This window comes from Macrobrachium rosenbergii, chromosome 55 (assembly GCF_040412425.1).
Source record: "Macrobrachium rosenbergii isolate ZJJX-2024 chromosome 55, ASM4041242v1, whole genome shotgun sequence".
Classification (NCBI taxonomy): domain Eukaryota; kingdom Metazoa; phylum Arthropoda; class Malacostraca; order Decapoda; family Palaemonidae; genus Macrobrachium; species Macrobrachium rosenbergii.
The window spans coordinates 10,839,311-10,859,449 of NC_089795.1; the positions used below are offsets into that span (position 1 = coordinate 10,839,311).

Below are 20,139 nucleotides of genomic sequence, written 5' to 3' on the forward strand. Positions count from 1 at the left end.
AATGGGTAACTTCTTAAGGCGTCACCCTAATAAAAGGGGAAAACAATATTTGTTTTACAACACAAACACATATATACCTGATTAAACACACTCCACAATTGTCATATAAGTAAAGTTTAGCAATACTCAGAAAATCTACTTAAATTTCCACATATTGATACAATGTAAACAAACAGGGAGCGTTCTTTTAGACGCTAAACGTACATTTTAACAAACGTAAACACAAGATCGAGAGCATTCTTTTGGACAAAAAACATACATTTAACATCCTCCCCACCATAGGAGTGTGTCAACACTCCTATCATCATAAGAACCTCCACACATTTCTCATAACCTGAAAATTACAAGTCAAGTTTAACAGGTACTTTAATAGATCTCCCCCTTCGGGTTTTACCTACAGTAGACTCAGTGATTGATTCAACTGGATCCATGGGATCCCCTACAACTGGATTTTCCTTTATTATTTCATCAGGGGAATTACAAACACTTTCCTCACTGATATCTGAAATCTCTAAATTGTATAGGTTCTGAACAGGTCTAGTTACAAATCCACGTTTAGTTTTAACCTTGGCACTTCTCACCATTCCATCCTTTCCAGGGTACAACTCAGTAATAACTCCAAGTGGCCACAGCAGCCTAGGCACTCTTTCTTCCCTTACTATTACAACAGAACCCCTTGTTAAATTACAATTAGCTTTGAACCCTTTACCATGCAAGGCAGGTTTCTAAGGTACTCGGATTGCCAGATGTTCCAGAATTTCTCCAACTGACTCAGACGCACAGCCTCTCTCACACACAAATCCTTTGAGGTCACACCTGAGGCAGAGTCATCTGCCAGTTCCACCTGAAAACCTGCTGAACGACCAATAAGAAAATGAGATGGAGTAAGGGGATTAGCAACATCAGGTTCTTCACCTACAAATGTCAAGGGTCTAGAATTGATACATGCCTCCACCTCATGAAGAGTGGTTTCTAATTCACTCCTAGACAATGTCTTAGTGCCCAACGTCTTTCTCAACGCAACCTTCACTGATCTAACGAGGCGTTCCCACCAGCCTCCCCACCAAGGCGCATTAGGTACAATAAACTTCCATTGGGGGGCCATGGGGCCATAATGTTGCTTCAACAGGTTGGAGGCACCCAAAAAGGTTTTAGCATTGTCAGAGTAGAACACAGAAGGTACACCACGTCTAGCCGTAAACCGACGAATTGCCAAATTGCAATCAGTAACCGAGAGAGACTCAGTAAGCTCTAGGTGGACAGCTCTGACAACAGCACAAGTAAAAAGAAGAATATACAACTTCTTGGAGGGGAAATCAACACAAAATAAGGGACCAGCAAAGTCTAGACCTGTAACAGTGAAAGGAGGGCAGATTTAACTCTTAACTCAGGAAGGGAGCCACCGGCTGGGAACAGGCCTTGGCTTCACATCTACGACAAGCGACACATTCTCTGCAAACCCTCTTAGCAATCTGACGAAGACGAATGATCCAATAATTGTTTCGCAGGGTGGAAACAAGCACAGCAACACCAGCATGTTTAAGCAATCCATGCTGGAAACGAACCAACAACAAAGCAATGTAAGTACCAGGGACAATGATAGGGTGCTTACTCTCAAAACTCAATTCGGCATTCTCTAAGCGCCCCTTTATTCTCAGCAATCCTTCCTCATCTAGATAAGGATCAAGTTTGACCAAAGGGGACCCCTTAGGGAGGGGTTGAGACAAAGCCAGAGCATTTATTTCTTTTGCAAAGGCCTCTCTTTGAGCACAGTAGAGCAGTTTGACCTTGGCTTTCATCAATTCTCCATAAGTCAAGGGACCACTAGCTTTAAGGGATGAAGCTTTACAATTACCAACAAATCTTAACACCCAACCTACTATATTGAGTGCCTTCGGAAAGGAGCTCCATCGGGAAAACTCAAACAAGGGCAGATCAGACTCAACAGCAACACAAACAGTGTCTGTTTCACATTGCTCTTCTCGTGTGAATCCCTCTCTCGCATCTTCCTTAAGTAGGAGAGATGAGGTGCGGAGCCAAGAAGGACCCACTAACCAAACATCAGACTGTGTGAGTTGCTCCGCATAAGCACTCTCGATATCAGGTCTGCATGGGTTGTCCTTTCCAGGACAATGTTGCCAACAAAATGGTGGAGTCAATCCTTGAATTTCCACAACTCTGTTGGCTACAAAGGTTTTCCATCTATTCGGTTCTCCTTTAATCCACGCTAGGGCAACAGTGGAATCAGTCCAACATCGAACTGAAACCTCCTGGACCAGCCGCAACGCAGACTTCACAAATACAACCAGTCTAGCACACAATAAGGCACCAAGTAATTCTAGCCTAGGGAGGGAAACTTTCTTTATAGGGGCTACCTTACCTCTAGCAGCAATCAATGTTACCTTGAAATTACCCTCTTCGGGCACTCTCACATACACACAAGCACCGTACCCCCTTTCCGACACATCACCAAAGGCATGAAGTTCAATAGCAGGGAGATCTCTCCAGGACAATTCTGAAAATAAGTAACAATTAATTCTCAATGATTCAAGTACAGAAAGTCCTACTACCCACAACTTAACTCTGCCTTGCATAGCCTCAGGTAATGGTTCATCCCAATCTAGACCTAATCTCCAGATTTCTTGAAATAGTATTTTTGCATGCATAACAAAGGGACATATGAACCCCAAGGGGTCAAAACATCGAGCAATTAGGCTTAACACATTTCTTTTAGTACAAACAATATCCCCAAAGGGATCTACATTCTCTACCTTAAATGTAAAACAGTCCGAGGAGGAATCCCATTGTAAGCCTAACACCTTTACACCTTCTACAATAGAATCCTCTGTCATGGGCAAGGTTTTATAATTAGAAGTACACTTTGATAGGGACATACCAGCCTTCTTCAACATACCACAGGCTTCATCAAATCTTGCACAGGCCTCAGCAGGGCTATCAGCCCCAGAAAGCCAGTCATCAACATACAGATTCTCAAGCAATTCAGAAACCACCTCTGAGGGAGGGTATTTCTTTAAATGAAATTTCAAAGTGGCATTCAACAAAAAGGGACTACTCTTATTTCCAAAGGGTACTCTTACAAAACGGAAATGTTTTACAATATCCTTTTTCTTCAACAAAAACCTGTGAACATCACGGTCCCTCCCTCCTCACCTTAATTTGAAGGAAAGCCTTTGTAATATCAGCAGTTAAGGCCACCTTCCATCTTCTAAACCTCAGTAGAACTTCTACTAAATCTGGGTTTAAGGAAGGACCACTTCCTAAACAGTCATTTAGGGACACACCATTACTGCCACGAGCTGACCCATCAAACACAGGCCTGATTTTGGTAGAGATATTCGCCTCCCGCACCACAGGTCTATGAGGCAAATAGAACACTGGGTACCCACCCTCCAACTGATGGGGTGGGATCTCTTCTATAATACCTTCCTTTTCATACTCTTCAAACACTGTATAATATTGTTCCTGCAGACCAGGGTCCCTATCTAACTTACGACTCAGATTATCCAATCTTCTCAAGGCATGGTGTTTGTTATCAAGTAACTTTAACTTTACAGACTCTGATTTCCAGGGAAGGGCCACCTCATAACGGCCTTCCTTGTAACTTACCAATTTCTCAAATTGCACCAGGATAGGGTCAGGCTTAATAGCGCCAGAACGTGGTTCCTGGGCTTGAATACCTACAGATTCTAAATCCCAAAAGTTACTCAAGCTATCTTCCTGAAAATTAGAAAATGTTAACAGTTGCACACCTACATCACAGTTATCTTTGGACCTAATTGAGGATCCAGACAAAACCCAACCAAAAACAGTCTCCTGGGCTACAAGCCCTTCATGACACACAATTTTGTTAGGGAGCATCAGCTTCCAATACAAATCTAATCCAATCAACATATCCACCTGTATCTTTCGGTTGGATCCATACTCATCAGCTAGGTTAAGATGTGCAAAAGGATCTAAGCACTTAGGATCCACCTTGGTCCTACATAAAGGGGGACAAATTACATTAATCTCAGCTACCTTAAAGCTATGTTTGTGGTTATTAGCCCCTAAACTCATCACTTCATAAATGCTACACAAATCTGCCTTGGAGGCCTTACCTCCCCCAAAGGCAGAAAATGATAAATACTCAGAGGTCAGCCACTTGGGCCTGACCCTTTTGACCAAGTCCTTGGAAATGTAGGATCGATCCGATCCTGTATCAAACATTACAGTTGCAGAGATTATGCCCTGATAGCCTACAACCTTTATCTTTGCTGTTTGTAATACACAACACTGCTTAATAGCCCCAGCCCTTGACTCACAAGGAGCCACTCTCACATGTGTAACAGATTCACTCTCCCCCCGCACCTTTTCTCCTTCAGGGGTTTTCTCACTAGCTGTTACAGGGGTTATCGCTTCGGACTTACGACAAATAAGTGCGTGGTGATGGCCACCCTTGCACTTTGAACACCTGGCCCAGCAACCCCTTGCATAATGGCCAGGAGATAAACACTTAAGACACAGCTGCTTTCCACGAATGGCTTTTTCTCTTTCATGAAGAGTGAGCTTCACTATACCAAAACACTTATCACTAGGATGCAGCTTTCCACAGAATGCACACTGCTGCTTAGAGGCACTATCTTCTGACGAAGTTTGAAGGGCTGAGGCTGAACCCTGGATGAGCTTTTTCTGCCTTTTTTCCACGCCGGGATCCTCAGTCTTTCGGTGGTTCAGCCCCTGAAGGGCCTCAGCCCTTTCTCGCCCCTCAACTTCTCGTTGTAGGAATTCCAGCAGCCCTTTAAGGTCTCCTTCCTCTTGCTGACTTCGAGACCACTCCAGTCTAATCTCGTGGGGGAGTAGGGACAAGATCATGGGCGCCAATACCAGCCCATATTGGTCCCCTCCTACCCCAAGAGCCTCCAAACTGCGAACATGGGCTATCACGTCGTCTTGCAACTTCCATAACGCCAAGAGTTGATTGTCGTACTTGATGTCCTTGACAATGCAAGCTGCATTAGGTCCTGAATGTGGGCGGAAATTATCTTGTTTGGTTTGGCATACCTCTCTTTTAACAGTTCACATGCCGATTCATAATTAGCTGCCGTCTGAGCCAGACCCTGTATAACTCTTCTCGCCTCGCCCTCCAACACAGAGCGCAGGTACATAAATTTGTTAACAGGAGGCATAGGCTTGTCATCAACAATAGCCTTAAACTGATCCCAGAACGGCATCCACTCTGTTATTTTCCCGCCAAATTTTAATAACTCAAGCCTAGGCAATTTCACACTATGTGCTTCACTACTAGGCTCACTTGCAGAAATTATACTGCCTTCAGTAGCCCTACTATTCAAGTTCACAAGTCTACCATTGCCTAACCTTTCTAAAACTTCTGCAGCAGCAATGCGTGTTTGGTCTACCTCACTGAGGAAATCGTTGGCTTCATAGACTAACCTTTTGACTTCTTCCGGATTTTTGATCAAGTCTTGCACCGCATCATCTAGTTCAACCCACTTAGACTTACGGCGGTCGAATTCGTCCATTAGGCTAGTCAACTCATGCCAGCTTGGTTGGCCTTGTAGAACTCCACTTAATTTTCTCGCAGCACAACGCAGCCATGTTTCAGCTCCAACTTTCTTCAATCTAAGACTTCTCAGTTTCATCAAAATGTCAGGAAATCCGGGAAAATCTTCGTCACTTTCTTCTGATCCCAGGTTCTGGGCACCACGTAGGTTATTTGGGGCCTCTGGCCCCTCATCGTGAGACATAATCTCCTCAAATACTCAACTTTCTCACGGGAGAGAGAGAGAAACGCGTGCTTCCTTCAAATCTTTATTCTCACAAAAAATTCAAAATTCAAACAGCTTGGGTAGAACGTAACAGGTTCCACAGTTCTTTTTTATAATTCCCAGTTCACTCAAAAATTCACAATAACGGTACAAACAAGATACAAAACACAATTGGTACATCAATTTACAACTTCAATATAAAAAATAGCAAGAAACTCTGAAAAGAAAGGGCATAAATACGACACAGCCCAGGGTGTGGGGAACTTCAAAAGGCGTCACCCTCATAAAGGGGGCAAAACAATAATTGTTTTACAACACAAACACATATATACCTGATTAAACACACTCCACAATTGTCATATAAGTAAAGTTTAGCAACACTCAGAAAATCTACTTAAATTTCCACATATTAATACAGTGTAAACAAACAGGGAGCGTTCTTTTAGACGCTAAACGTACATTTTAACAAACATAAACACAAGATCGAGAGTATTCTTTTGGACAAAAAAACATACATTTAACAGCTCGTTTTCTGTTACTACCTTCCTCACATCGCTCATATTCTGTAACCCCTGTGGCTATCGCACGCAGCGCAACTTTACCGCCTGCCAGATCATACGAGCTAGCCAAGAATCGTACAAAATGCAGATGAAGCGCAGGTCTGCCATGCCCAAACTGAAAGCAGAAACATTAAAAAAATGACAGTTAAAAAAGTAGCGTCACCTACATTGTTGGGTTATATTGAGGTAGTGACAATTGGAAAACAATAGTTCTGCCGAAGATAATACCATCAGAAAACAACAAACATGAAAACTAATAGGAAAAAAAAGTTTTTTTTTCATGCTTCCTGGAGACATCCGAACAATGACCTTCAACTTTAAAACAAGTCGAAAAGGAAGCATTTCCGAAAACAATAATGGGGTGAAACATGCAAAAAACCACCAAAGCAAGCAAGAAAAATATCGTGTGCAGCCTGAGAGGTAGTCCAGATGTGTCAAGTATAATTTTACCATTATTTCAGGCCTTTATCAGTTTTTGATCAGGCAGGACCATTGTCATTATTATTATTATTATTATTATTATTCAGAAGATGAGCCCTATTCATATGGAACAAGCCCACAAAAATGGCCACTGACTTGAAATTGAAGCTTCTAAAGAATAATGTTCATTAAGAAAATATCTTCATGGTAAACCTTACATATACTGTATATTTTGCTTCTGAAAGGATATGCAATATTCCCATCACGATCAAGAATGGTAATCAAGCAAGGACACAGAGAAGGGTAAGTGTTCTGGATAATTTTTCTTGATAGTTACCCATAAGACTTTAATGTTTTGAAGTCTGTTTTCTTTGTCCATAAGTCATATGGAGAATTATATGTTTATTTTGCATAATCAATCATAATAAGGAATATAGCTATCGTTTCTTTAACACAATTATAACATCTTTTGCACTTGAGACTTCTGACTTGTCAACATTTTCTTTTAATGAAAATGCCAACAGAATATTGCCTTCCTTTGACTGGAAGTTAATCTATTACAATCTTCTACTGGGGAAAAAATTACAATATATAAAATATTTTTTGTAACATTACATGGTGTTTTTTATTAGTATTTTTACAATTCTAATATTACATTTCAAATTTTTAAAGTAACATTTTTAATATTGCATAGGTATCCTCGCACCTAGTATATAAACTGAATAAATGAGATTGGTGTCCTATTTATGCAGGTGGCTTTGGTATATTTAGCAATATTTTTACGACAATTTTGTAGAGTACAGTATTCATTTGAATCCTGCAGCTCTTATCAACTTTATAATTTTGATTATACCGCCACATTGTCTGTTGTTATATTACATAAGGCCTTGCCATTTTGTGAAAAGTGATATGCATCCCCCTCCCCGCCATGGTAAGGGCATACAGGTACACAACTGGATGGCTACAAGATGAGGGAGAAACTCCACAAAAATATTTAACAAACTGTAAGTTAATAGAAATGACAGAATCATGAAGACGACGACACTCAACAGCCCCAAATCATGTCATCGATAAAAGAACGGACACCAGACTGTGAAGCTCCCCCATATTATTCATATTTACTGTTAATGTTTACTTGAATTATGTTTCTTTCAAACTTTTGCTTATAATTCCCAGTTTTTTTTTTTACGGAAATAAGAACAAGCAGTCAAGGAAATGATGGACCAATTTTAAGACTTGGCTGCTGGTTAAACGAAGAGATTTAAGAACACAAAATGGGAAATTTGACGACTGGATTACAGTACCCCCTGTGGAGAGAGGCAGGCAACGGATTATGTAAGCAGAAGATGGAAGAGTGGCACTTCTCTAATGGCCCTCTGTTTCATCTTAAACTGGTCTCACTTTGTTTATTTTTATACCACCCAAACCAAACCTACCCCTGAATCACTCAAGAGAAGAGAAGCAAACATGGCACCCAAAATTTAATGACTTTATTAATAAGCAAACAAGCAAATGTCCAGCTAAGGCTGAAGCAAGCAACTACAACTGTTGTGAATTACAAGAAGGTGATTAGAAGCTATTCTAGACTGAAAAAGTGCTGATGACTTTCAATGTCACAATCACTGCATGAGTTCTTTAACAAATTAATGATAAAAAATGTAAGCAAATTATTAAAATACAAGAATTGTATTTCAGAAGTAATGCGTTGCATCTTCGCTTGAACTTCTGCAGTTCCAGTTGCTTGGCATCCTGAGGAAGGCTGTTCCAGAAGTTACAAGACGCCAAACGAAATGGAACGCATGGGCATCTGTAATAAGGCATCAAGTCCGTGGGCGTCTCCCCTTCACATGGTAAAGAAATCCGATGATTCATGGAGGCCCTGCAGGGACAATTGGTGCCTGAACTTGCTAACAACACCAGGCCACTATCCCCTCCCTAACAAGCAGGACGTGACGGGCACCCTCCATGGAGCCAAAATTTTCTCTAAGATGGACCTACTGAAGTTGTACTTCCAAGTCCCTGTTCATCCCAATGACGTCCCAAAAACCGCCATCATCTTGCCTTTCGGGAGCTACACATTTTCCTATTCCACTTTCGGTCTCAGGAATGCAGGTGCCACCTTCCAGTGCCTGATGGACACCATCTTGGGAGATTTGCTTTTCTGCATCTGCTACGTCAACGACATCCTCATTTTCTCTGGGTCCCCTGAGGAACACGTTCGTCACGTCCGCGCCGTCATGAAACACCTGCAGGACAGCGGATTAGTTGTAAAGGTTCGACGAGTGTATTTTCAGGAAAGAAAAAGTAGACTTCCTTGGCCACAATATTTCCCCAGCGGAAGTGTGCCCCACGGCCTCTAAAGTAAAAGCTATAGAAAATTTCCCGGAACCACAAACCATCAAGGCCCTTCAGGAGTTTCTCGGGATGATTAACTACTACCAGCACTTCATCCCAGATATGACCTGCATCATGTACCCCCTGACGTCAATCCTGAAGGGGAAACCAAAAACACTAACGTGGGAAGCTGCGCAGCAGCAGGCATTCACTCAAACGAAAAGGGCCCTCTCCTGTGCCACCACCTTAACTCACCATAACCCAGCCACTCCCCTCAGGTTGACAACGGACGCCAGCAACATCACCTGCGGTGCAGTACTCAAGTAGCTGGTGAAAGGCACACCCCAGCCCTTGGCCATCTTCAGCCGCAAGTTTTCGCCTGCCGACACCTGCTACAAGCACCTTCGATAGAGAGCTGCTGGCTATCTACCAGGCTGTGAGGCACTTCAAGTACCTGCTGGAGGGAACCGAATTCACAATCCTGACAGACCACAAACCCTTGGTTCACGCATTTACAAAGCAGGGGACACGTGGTCTGTAAGGCAACAGTGGCACCTGACCGCCATCTCTGAATTCAGTGGCACCATCAACTACGTTCCTGGCAAGAAAAACCCAGTGGCCGACGCTCTGTCAAGAGTAGAAATCAATTCCCTTCACCTTGGCATCGACTACAAAGACCTCGCGAGAGAACAAGCAGTGGACCCAGAGACGGCAGACTACAGACGGCAGTGACGGCTCTCAAATGGGAAGACGTGCCCTTAGCAAACTCGGACACAACTCTCCTCTGCGACACCAGCACCCACGCCCTCTGGTGCCCACCTCAAGGAGAAAGCAAGTGTTCAACATAGTCCACGATCTCTCCCATCCATCGGGGCGCACAACAGCATGCCTCATGACTGACAAGTTCGTGTGGCACGGCATCAACAAGGACGTCTGCCAGTGGGTAAGGAGCTGCATCCCATGCCAGATGAGCAAAACATCCCGGCACAGAGTCCGGGATCGGCAACTTTCCCCAACCTCATCAGCAGTTCGGCCACATCCACATCGACGTCATCGGGCCCCTTCCGCAGTTGGGGGGAGCCAGATACCTCCTGACAATCATAGACCCCTGTACTCGCTGGCCCGAAGCAACCCCTATGGATGAAGCATCAACAATATCATGCACAGAGGCCGTTATACCCACCATAAAAAAATACATCTGTCATGGGCTACACACATAAAGTGGTTAACCACTCTGAAGCATTTGTGGACCCAACAGACAGCACACTTTACACACACAACATTGAGAGGCTTTGGAAAGACATTAAAGTGGGGATGGAGAGGCCGGGGCTCAGAACACAATACCTTGTACAGTATTTCTCCCGGTACCTGTTCCTAAGGAAATTAAAAGTGGAGGAGAGGGTGCATGAACTGTTCAAAGCTGCTGCCATCGCGTATCCACCACAGTCTGAAGGCCGCACACGTTCTCCTGTCGTCATTGATAGTGAAGACACCTGGCCCTTCACACTATTAAGGTATTTTAAAAGAGCTCATCTTTATATTACGACTTATACTCTACACCCAGACTGTCTCTCAGGCTACACACAATATTTTTCTTGCTTGTTTTGATGGTTTTTGCATGCTACATACCATTATTGTTTTCAGAAATGCTTAGTTTTCGACTTTGATTAAAGTCAGTCATTTTTCAGAAGCCTCCAGCCAGCATAAAAAAACATTTTTCCGTTAGTTTTCTTGTTTTGTTTTGCTGTTTTTATTATCTTCTGCGCATCGCTCGTTTTCTGTTACTACCTTCCTCACATCGCTCATTTTCTGTAACCCCTGTGGCTATCGCATGCAGCGCAACTTTACCGCCTGCCAGATCATACAAGCTAGCCAAGAATCGTTCAAAATGCAGGTGAAGCGCAGGTCTGCCATGCCCAAACTGAAAGCAGAAACATTAAAAAAATGACTGTTAAAAAGGTAGCGTCACCTACATTGTTGGGTTATATTGAGGTAGTGACAATTGGAAAACAATAGTTCTGCCAAAGATAATACCATCAGAAAACAACAAACATGAAAACTAATAGGAAAAAAAAGTTTTTTTTTCATGCTTGCTGGAGACTTCCAAACAATGACCTTCAACTTTAAAACAAGTCGAAAAGTAAGCATTTCCGAAAACAATAATGGGGTGAAACATGCAAAAAACCACCAAAGCAAGCAAGAAAAATATCGTGTGCAGCCTGAGAGGTAGTCCAGATGTGTCAAGTATAATTTTACCATTATTTCAGGCCTTTATCAGTTTTTGATCAGGCAGGACCATTGTCATTATTATTATTATTATTATTCAGAAGATGAACCCTATTCATGTGGAACAAGCCCACAAAAGTGGCCACTGACTTGAAATTGAAGCTTCTAAAGAATAATGTTCATTAAGAAAATATCTTCATGGTAAACCTTACATATACTGTATATTTTGCTTCTGAAAGGATATGCAATATTCCCATCACGATCAAGAATGGGAATCAAGCAAGGACACAGAGAAGGGAAAGTGTTCTGGATCATTTTTCTTGATAGTTACCCATAAGACTTTAATGTTTTGAAATCCGTTTTCTTTGTCCATAAGTTATACGGAGAAATGTATGTTTATTTTGCATAATCAATCATAATAAGGAATATAGCTATAGTTTCTTCAACACAATTATAACATCTTTTGCACTTGAGACTTCTGACTTGTCAACATTTTCTTTTACTGAAAATGCCAACTGAGAATATTGCCTTCCTTTGACTGGAAGTTAATCTATTACGATCTTCTACTGGGAAAAAAAAATTACAATATATAAAATATTTTTGTAACATTACATGGTGTTTTTTATTATTATTTTACAATTCTAATATTACATTTCAAATTTTTAAAGTAACATTTTTAATATTGCATAGGTATCCTCGCACCTAGTATATAAACTGAATAAATGAGATTGGTGTCCTATTTATGTAGGTGGCTTTGGTATATCTAGCATTTTATACGACAATTTTGTAGAGTACAGTATTCATTTGAATCCTGCAGCTCTTATCAACTTTATAATTTCGATTATACCACCACATTGTCTGTTGTTATATTACATAAGGCCTTGCCATTTTGTGAAAGGTGATATGCATCCCCCTCCCCGCCATGGTAAGGGCATACAGGTACACAACTGGATGGCCACAAGATGAGGGAGAAACTCCGCAAGAATATTTAACAAACTGTAAGTTAATAGAAATGATAGAATCATGAAGAAGACAACACTCAACAGCCCCAAATCATGTCATCGATAAAAGAACGGACACCAGACTGTGAAGCTCCCCCATATTATTCATATTTACTGTTAATGTTTACTTGTATTTATATTTCTTTCAAACTTTTGCTTATAATTCCCAGTTTTTTTTTTTTTTTTACGGAAATAAGAACAAGCAGTCAAGGAAATGATGGATTTAAGAATTGGCTGCTGGTTAAACAAAGAGATTTACGAACACAAAATGGGAAATTTGACGACTGGATTACAGTAACCCCTGTGCAGAGAGGCAGGCAACGGATTATGTAAGCAGAAGATGGAAGAGTGGCACTTCTCTAATGGCCCTCTGTTTCATCTTAAACTGGTCTCACTTTGTTTATTTTTATACCACCCAAACCAAACCTACCCCTGAATCACTTAAGAGAAGAGAAGCAAACATGGCAACCAAAATTTAATGACTTTATTAATAAGCAAGCAAGCTAAGGCTGAAGCAAGCAACTACAACTGTTGTGAATTACAAGAAGGTGATTAGAAGCTATTCTAGACTGAAAAAGTGCTAATGACTTTCAATGTCACAATCACTGCATGAGTTCTTTAACAAATTAATGATAAAAAATGTAAGCAAATGATTAAAATACAAGAATTGTATTTCAGAAGTAATGCGTTGCATCTTCGCTTGAACTTCTGCAGTTCCAATTGCTTGGCATCCTGAGGAAGGCTGTTCCAGAAGTTACAAGACGCCAAACGAAATGGAACGCATGGGCATCTGTAATAAGGCATCAAGCCCGTGGGCGTCTCCCCTTCACATGGTAAAGAAATCCGATGATTCATGGAGGCCCTGCAGGGACCATTGGTGCCTGAGCTTGCTAACAACACCAGACCACTATCCCCTCCCTAACAAGCAGGACCTGACGGGCACCCTCCTCGGAGCCAAAATTTTCTCTAAGATGGACCTACTGAAGTTGTACTTCCAAGTCCCTGTACATCCCAATGACATCCCACAAACCACAATCATCACGCCTTTCGAGAGCAACACATTTTCCTATTTCACTTCCGGTCTCAGGAACGCAGGCGCCACCTTCCAGCGCCTGATGGACACCATCTTGGGAGATTTGCTTTTCTGCATCTGCTACGTCAACGACATCCTCATTTTCTCTGGGTCCCCTGAGGAACACCTTCGTCACGTCCGCGCCGTCATGAAACACCTGCAGGACAGCGGATTAGTTGTCAGGTTCGACGAGTGTATTTTCAGGAAAGAAAAAGTAGACTTCCTTGGCCACAATATTTCCCCAGCGGGAGTGTGCCCACGGCCTCTAGAGTAAAAGCTATAGAAAATTTCCCGGAACCACAAACCACCAAGGCCCTTCAGGAGTTTCTCGGGATGATTAACTACTACCAGCACTTCATCCCAGATATGACATGCATCATGTACCCCTTGACGTCAATCCTGAAGGGGAAACCAAAAACACTAATGTGGGAAGCTGCGCAGCAGCAGGCATTCATTCAAACGAAAAGGGCCCTCTCCAGTGCCACCACCTTAACTCACCATAACCCAGCCACTCCCCTCAGGTTGACAACGGACGCCAGCAACATCACCTGCGATGCAGTACGCGAGCAGCTGGTGAAAGGAACACCCCAGCCCTTGGCCTTCTTCAGCCGCAAGTTTTTGCCTGCCGAGACCTGCTACAAGCACCTTCGATAGAGAGCTGCTGGCTATCTACCAGGCTGTGAGGCACTTCAAGTACCTGCTGGAGGGAACCGAATTCACAATCCTGACAGACCACAAACCCTTGGTTCACGCATTTACAAAGCAGGGGACACGTGGTCTGTAAGGCAACAGTGGCACCTGACCGGCATCTCTGAATTCAGTGGCACCATCAACTACGTTCCTGGCAAGAAAAACCCAGTGGCCGACGCTCTGTCAAGAGTAGAAATCAATTCCCTTCACCTTGGCATCGACTAAAGACCTCGCAAGAGAACAAGCAGTGGACCCAGAGACGGCAGACTACAGGACGGCAGTGACGGCTCTCAAATGGGAAGATGTGCCCTTAGCAAACTCGGACACAACTCTCCTCTGCGACACCAGCACCCACGCCTTCTGGTGCCCGCCTCAAGGAGAAAGCAAGGGTTCGACATAGTCCACGGTCTCTCCCATCCATCAGGGCACACAACGGCATGCCTCATGACTGACAAGTTCATCTGGCACGGCATCAACAAGGACGTCTGCCAGTGGGTAAGGAGCTGCATCCCATGCCAGATGAGCAAAACATCCCGGCACACAGAGTCCGGGATCGGCAACTTTCCCCAACCTCATCAGCAGTTCGGCCACATCCACATTGATGTCATCGGGCCCCTTCCACAGTCGGGGGAGCCAGATACCTCCTGACGATCATAGACCCCTGCACTCGCTGGCCCGAAGCAACCCCTATGGATGAAGCATCAACAATATCATGCACAGAGGCCCTTATACCCACCATAAAAAAATACATCCGTCATGGGCTACACACATAAAGTGGTTAACCACTCTGAAGCATTTGTGGACCCAACAGACAGCACACTTTACACACACAACATTGAGAGGCTCTGGAAAGACATTAAAGAGGGGATGGAGAGGCCGGGGCTCAGAACACAATACCTTGTACAGTATTTCTCCCGGTACCTGTTCCTAAGGAAATTAAAAGTAAAGGAGAGGCTGCATGAACTGTTCAAAGCTGCTGCCATCTCGTATCCGCCACAGTCTGAAGGCCGCACACGTTCTCCTGTCGTCATTGATAGTGAAGACACCTGGCCCTTAACACTATTAAGGTATTTTAAAAGAGCTCATCTTTATATTACGACTTTACACCCAGACTGTCTCTCAGGCTACACACAATATTTTTCTTGCTTGTTTTGATGGTTTTTGCATGCTACATACCATTATTGTTTTCAGAAATGCTTAGTTTTCGACTTTGATTAAAGTCAGTCATTTTTTGGAAGCCTCCAGCCAGCATAAAAAAACATTTTTCCGTTAGTTTTCTTGTTTTGTTTTGCTGTTTTTATTATCTTTTACGCTTCGCTCGTTTTCTGTTACTACCTTCCTCACATCGCTCATTTTCTGTAAACCCTGTGGCTAGCACACGCAGCTTTAACTTTACCTCCTGCCAGATCATACGAGCTAGCCAAGAATCGTTCAAAATGCAGATGAAGCGCAGGTCTGCCATGCCCAAACTGAAAGCAGAAACATTAAAAAAATGACTGTTAAAAGGTAGCGTCACCTACATTGTTGGGTTATATTGAGGTAGTGACAATTGGAAAACAATAGTTCTGCCAAAGATAATACCATCAGAAAACAACAAACATGAAAACTAATAGGAAAAAAAAGTTTTTTTTTCATGCTGGATGGAGACTTCCGATCAATGACCTTCAACTTTAAAACAAGTCGAAAAGTAAGCATTTCCGAAAACAATAATGGGGTGAAACATGCAAAAATCCACCAAAACAAGCAAGAAAAATATCGTGTGCAGCCTGAGAGGTAGTCCAGATGTGTCAAGTATAATTTTACCATTATTTCAGGCCTTTATCAGTTTTTGATCAGGCAGGGCCATTGTCATTATTATTATTATTATTATATTATTCAGAAGATGAACCCTATTCATATGGAACAAGCCCATAAAAGTGGCCACTGACTTGAAATTGAAGCTTCTAAAGAATAATGTTCATTAAGAAAATATCTTCACGGTAAACCTTACATATACTGTATATTTTGCTTCTGAAAGGATATGCAATATTCCCATCACGATCAAGAATGGGAATCAAGCAAGGACACAGAGAAGGGTAAGTGTTCTGGATGATTTTTCTTGATAGTTACCCATAAGACTTTAATGTTTTGAAGTCCGATTTCTTTGTCCATAAGTTATATGGAGAATTGTATGTTTATTTTGCATAATCAATCATAATAAGGAATATAGCTATCGTTTCTTTAACACAATTATAACATCTTTTGCACTTGAGACTTCTGACTTGTCAACATTTTCTTTTAATGAAAATGCCAACTGAGAATATTGCCTTCCTTTGACTGGAAGTTAATCTATTACGATCTTCTACTGGGAAAAAAATTACAATATATAAAATATTTTTGTAACATTACATGGTGTTTTTTATTATTATTTTTACAATTCTAATATTTCATTCCAAGTTTTTAAAGTAACATTTTTAATATTGCATAATTGTCATCGCACCTAGTATATAAACTGAATAAATGAGATTGGTGTCCATTTATGTAGGTAAGTTTTGTATATCCTTGACAATATATATATAACAATATTGTAGAGTACAGTGTTCATTTGAATGCTGCTCTTATCAACTTCATAATTTCGATTATACCACCACATTGTCTGTTGTTATATTACATAAGGCCGTGCCATTTTGTGAAAAGTGATATCCGCCCCGCTCCCCGCCATGGTAAGGGCATACAGGTACACAACTGGGTGGCTACAAGATGAGGGAGAAACTCCACAAAAATATTTAACAAATTGTAAGTTAATAGAAATGACAGAATCATGAAGACGACGACACTCAACAGCCCCAAATCATGTCATCGATAAAAGAACGGACACCAGACTGTGAAGCTCCCCCATATTATTCATATTTACTGTTAATGTTTACTTGTATTTATATTTCTTTCAAACTTTTGCTTATAATTCCCAGTTTTTTTTTTTTTTTACGGAAATAAGAACAAGTGGTCAAGGAAATGATGAACCAATTTTAAGACTTGGCTGCTGGTTAAACAAAGAGATTTAAGAACACAAAATGGGAAATTTGACGACTGGATTACAGTAACCCCTGTGGAGAGAGGCAGGCAACGGATTATGTAAGCAGAAGATGGAAGAGTGGCACTTCTCTAATGGCCCTCTGTTTCATCTTAAACTGGTCTCACTTTGTTTATTTTTATACCACCCAAACCAAACCTACCCCTGAATCACTCAAGAGAAGAGAAGCAAACATGGCACCCAAAATTTAATGACTTTATTAATAAGCAAGCAAGCAAATGTCCAGCTAAGGCTGAAGCAAGCAACTACAACTGTTGTGAATTACAAGAAGGTGATTAGAAGCTATTCTAGACTGAAAAACTGCTGATGACTTTCAATGTCACAATCACTGCATGAGTTCTTTAACAAATTAATGATAAAAAATGTAAGCAAGTGATTAAAATACAAGAATTGTATTTCAGAAGTAATGCGTTGCATCTTCACTTGAACTTCTGCAGTTCCAATTGCTTGGCATCCTGAGGAAGGCTGTTCCAGAAGTTACAAGACGCCAAACGAAATGGAATGCTTGGGCATCTGTAATAAGGCATCAAGCCCGTGGGCGTCTCCCCTTCACATGGTAAAGAAATCCGATGATTCATGGAGGCCCTGCAGGGACCATTGGTGCCTGAACTTGCTAACAACACCAGACCACTATCCCCTCCCTAACAAGCAGGACCTGACGGGCACCCTCCACGGAGCCAAAATTTTCTCTAAGATGGACCTACTAAAGTTGTACTTCCAAGTCCCTGTACATCCCAATGACATCCCACAAACCACCATCATCACGCCTTTCGAGAGCAACACATTTTCCTATTTCACTTCCGGTCTCAGGAATGCAGGCGCCACCTTCCAGCGCCTGATGGACACCATCTTGGGAGATTTGCTTTTCTGCATCTGCTACGTCAACGACATCCTCATTTTCTCTGGGTCCCCTGAGGAAACAAGGTCACGTCCGGCGCCGTCATGAAGCACCTGCAGGACAGCGGATTAGTTGTCAGGTTCGACGAGTGTATTTTCAGGAAAGAAAAAGTAGACTTCCTTGGTCACAATATTTCCCCAGCGGGAGTGTGACCACGGCCTCTAAAGTAAAAGCTATAGAAAATTTCCCGGAACCACAAACCATCAAGGCCCTTCAGGAGTTTCTCGGGATGATTAACTACTACCAGCACTTCATCCCAGATATGACCTGCATCATGTACCCCCTGACGTCAATCCTGAAGGGGAAACCAAAAACACTAACGTGGGAAGCTGCGCAGCAGCAGGTATTCATTCAAACGAAAAGGGCCCTCTCCAGTGCCACCACGTTAACTCACCATAACCCAGCCACTCCCCTCAGGTTGACAACGGACGCCAGCAACATCACCTGCGGTGCAGTACTCGAGCAGCTGGTGAAAGGAACACCCCAGCCCTTGGCCTTCTTCAGCCGCAAGTTTTCACCTGCCGAGACCTGCTACAAGCACCTTCGATAGAGAGCGGCTGGCTATCTACCAGGCTGTGAGGCACTTCAAGTACCTGCTGGAGGGAACCGAATTCACAATCCTGACAGACCACAAACCCTTGGTTCACGCATTTACAAAGCAGGGGACACGTGGTCTGTAAGGCAACAGTGGCACCTGACCGGCATCTCTGAATTCAGTGGCACCATCAACTACGTTCCTGGCAAGAAAAACCCAGTGGCCGACGCTCTGTCAAGAGTAGAAATCAATTCCCTTCACCTTGGCATCGACTAAAGACCTCGCAAGAGAACAAGCAGTGGACCCAGAGACGGCAGACTACAGACGGCAGTGACGGCTCTCAAATGGGAAGACTTGCCCTTAGCAAACTCGGACACAACTCTCCTCTGCGACACCAGCACCCACGCCCTCTGGTGCCCGCCTCAAGGAGAAAGCAAGTGTTCAACATAGTCCACGGTCTCTCCCATCCATCGGGGCGCACAACAGCATGCCTCATGACTGACAAATTCGTGTGGCACGGCATCAACAAGGACGTCTGCCGGTGGGTAAGGAGCTGCATCCCATGCCAGATGAGCAAAACATCCCGGCACACAGAGTCCGGGATCGGCAACTTTCCCCAACCTCATCAGCAGTTCGGCCACATCCACATCGACGTCATCGGGCCCCTTCCGCAGTTGGGGGGAGCCAGATACCTCCTGACGATCATAGACCCCTGCACTCGCTGGCCCGAAGCAACCCCTATGGATGAAGCATCAACAATATCATGCACAGAGGCCCTTATACCCACCATAAAAAAATACATCCGTCATGGGCTACACACATAAAGTGGTTAACCACTCTGAAGCATTTGTGGACCCAACAGACAGCACACTTTACACACACAACATTGAGAGGCTTTGGAAAGACATTAAAGAGGGGATGGAGAGTCCGGGGCTCAGAACACAATACCTTGTACAGTATTTCTCCCGGTACCTGTTCCTAAGGAAATTAAAAGTGGAGGAGAGGCTGCATGAACTGTTCAAAGCTGCTGCCATCGCGTATCCACCACAGTCTGAAGGCCGCACACGTTCTCCTGTCGTCATTGATAGTGAAGACACCTGGCCCTTCACACTATTAAGGTATTTTAAAAGAGCTCATCTTTATATTACGACTTATACTTTACACCCAGACTGTCTCTCAGGCTACACACAATATTTTTCTTGCTTGTTTTGATGGTTTTTGCATGCTACATACCATTATTGTTTTCGGAAATGCTTAGTTTTCGACTTTGATTAAAGTCAGTCATTTTTCGGAAGCCTCCAGCCAGCATAAAAAAACATTTTTCCGTTAGTTTTCTTGTTTTGTTTTGCTGTTTTTATTATCTTTTTACGCCTTAGCTCGTTTTCTGTTACTACCTTCCTCACATCGCTCATATTCTGTAACCCCTGTGGCTACCGCACGCAGCGCAACTTTACCGCCTGCCAGATCATACAAGCTAGCCAAGAATCGTTCAAAATGCAGGTGAAGCGCAGGTCTGCCATGCCCAAACTGAAAGCAGAAACATTAAA

General features: G+C 42.8%; 2 protein-coding genes across 2 annotated transcripts; both read right to left on the reverse strand.

Annotated features, from left to right (window-relative positions):
* Positions 1 to 341: 341 nt before the first annotated feature.
* Positions 342 to 4,872, reverse strand: LOC136835733 (uncharacterized). The gene is made up of 5 exons (XM_067099595.1): positions 3,172 to 4,872; positions 2,897 to 3,029; positions 1,478 to 2,515; positions 817 to 1,350; positions 342 to 658 (listed from the first exon to the last, which is right to left on the reverse strand). The coding sequence occupies exons 1-5, from the start codon at positions 4,870 to 4,872 to the stop codon at positions 342 to 344; spliced, it is 3,723 nt and encodes a 1,240-aa protein (XP_066955696.1).
* A 68-nt stretch (positions 4,873 to 4,940) lies between these two features.
* On the reverse strand, positions 4,941 to 5,765 carry LOC136835734 (uncharacterized). Its single transcript, XM_067099596.1, has one exon. It carries the CDS (start codon positions 5,763 to 5,765, stop codon positions 4,941 to 4,943), a length of 825 nt encoding a protein of 274 aa, XP_066955697.1.
* Between the last annotated feature and the right edge of the window lie 14,374 nt (positions 5,766 to 20,139).